At 39.3% G+C, this 1961-nt stretch overlaps 1 protein-coding gene across 1 annotated transcript in view; it reads right to left on the reverse strand.

Annotated features, from left to right (window-relative positions):
• Nucleotides 1-842, reverse strand: part of lig1 (ligase I, DNA, ATP-dependent) — a gene marked incomplete in the record, with an annotated part of 87978 nt that extends 87136 nt beyond the window's left edge. The window contains 2 exon segments of the mRNA XM_014013057.1: nucleotides 225-293; nucleotides 685-842. Of these exon segments, the coding sequence (XP_013868511.1) occupies nucleotides 225-293; nucleotides 685-701 (86 nt within the window).
• Nucleotides 843-1961: the final 1119 nt, after the last annotated feature.

Below are 1961 nucleotides of genomic sequence, written 5' to 3' on the forward strand. Positions count from 1 at the left end.
GAGTTGCCGCCATGTGATTGGCTGATTAGAAATTAAGTGTTAACGAGCAGTTGGACAGGTGTACCTAATAAAGTGGCCGGTGAGTGTACATTAAGTAAAGAGCTTTAACGTGTCTTTGTTTGTGACTTATAGGATAAATCCAGTGGGCAGAAAATGTTGTGTCATGATGTATTGTGATTGTGTGTTTRGTGTCACATAAAGAGGGACTTTTAAACCAATCTTACTTCTTCACGGTTTCATTTGCAGCTGTCTTCTGGTTGTCCTTATCTTTGGTCTTGGGCTGAAAGAATGATCTGGAGAACAAACAAAGGTGGAACCAAGAGGATTAAAGTTGGTGTGTTTTATGTTGGCACATCATTTCTATTACATTATTTAACGGGGTTAGTTATTGGTTTAAATAACAGAAGCGACATCACGGATTTGCTCTCCTATAATGAAGCTTTTATGTTTCAAAGAAAGTAGCTAAACTGTTAAAGTAGCTAGTTTAAGCTAGCACTAGCATAAGTTAGCTACCAGCGCTATWACTAAACTTTAATTTCCATCTCACAAAGCCCCCTTTCAAGGCACTTTAARCCCCCCAAACGCAACTTATGACAAGTAAACGTGGTGATTTAGCTGCTTCGCAAACACAAACATCGCACCCAGCTAGCTAAACAGAAACTCCCATGTCGGATCGCTACTTACGCGATGCTCCGTTGCATGCTGTCTGTAAATGTTTGACCTGATAATGAATTAAAAGGAATAAAGCCCGGCAAAGAATTAAACTTATCCGCACAACGAGGCACCAACTCCCGCGCTACAACACGGTAAAAATCGCTTGTGAATATTCGGCGCGAAAATGACATTGCAACCAAAGATCTTCAAAATTAAAAGAAGAGCGTACTTGTAAAAAAAATGTGTTTCCGGTATTAAACTTAATCGATTAAAAAAAGCACAAAAGCTTTCGGGGGAAAAAATAATTATCACGATTAATACTTAATAATAAGATACAGTAAAAATAAATCCAAAACGATCATATGAACCATAAGTAAAAGTTTCAAATATGTACAAATGCTCTATCAAAGCCATGCAAACCRTGACAAAACATATTCAAAACAATATAGAACATGATTCTTCTCATTTTCAGTCCACTTTATTCATAAATTAAAATGTCATTATAAAATGCATGACAAGTGAGAAACAAAAATAAAAATAATTGATCCTCTAGTGTGGTACCAAAAATAGGATCAGAGTGAGACCTCTTCTTTACAATCCCTTCCCTGAAAAAGAGCTTCAGCTTTTCCTGCCTATCAGAGCCTCTGCTGCCCCCTGCAGGTTGGAGTGAGAACTGCAAGAACCAGTGGTCCTGATGCTGCAGATATGATAAACACGAAGGCGCCTTGAAAATCTGTCAGTTTAAATGCATCATTTATGGGGCTCTTATCACATTTATGAAGCTCAAAGCAGGAAGTGAAAATGCAAGAAACTAAATAATGTAAGCTGAGCTCACTGTTTTATTTACAACAGCACAAGTCCCATGTTGTTTATTGTTTACAAGTGCTTTTCCCCGGCTGGACTGTGAAAAACTGACAGAACAAAGCATTTCAAGACAGACCCAAATTCAATAAATAGTTTAAAAACATGTAAATATTTTAAATCGCATGAAGTTACAATAAACTACAACAAAAACGCAAACACAAAAAKCTCCAAAATAAACAAAATAAAGATAGTGTTTGAGAGATGTGAGGGAGAAAAGTAATCCATGTGTCTGCTTTTCTTCAGTCTGCATCTTTCCTCTCTCTGCTCGCCTCTTCTTGATGTTCAGGCTGCTTCTCTCCTTCGAACACGTTCCAGCCGACGTGAGTCCCATCCCACCCCGCGGAGCTTCTGTGTGACCAGCCGTGAGCGTTCACGCCCGATTCCCTCGTCTGTCTCAGGCTGACCCCCAGATGAGCCGCAGCAGAAATGAAGGGGAAGGGGCC

The sequence above is a fragment of the Austrofundulus limnaeus genome, unplaced genomic scaffold (genome assembly GCF_001266775.1).
Source record: "Austrofundulus limnaeus strain Quisiro unplaced genomic scaffold, Austrofundulus_limnaeus-1.0 Scaffold97, whole genome shotgun sequence".
Taxonomy (NCBI): domain Eukaryota; kingdom Metazoa; phylum Chordata; class Actinopteri; order Cyprinodontiformes; family Rivulidae; genus Austrofundulus; species Austrofundulus limnaeus.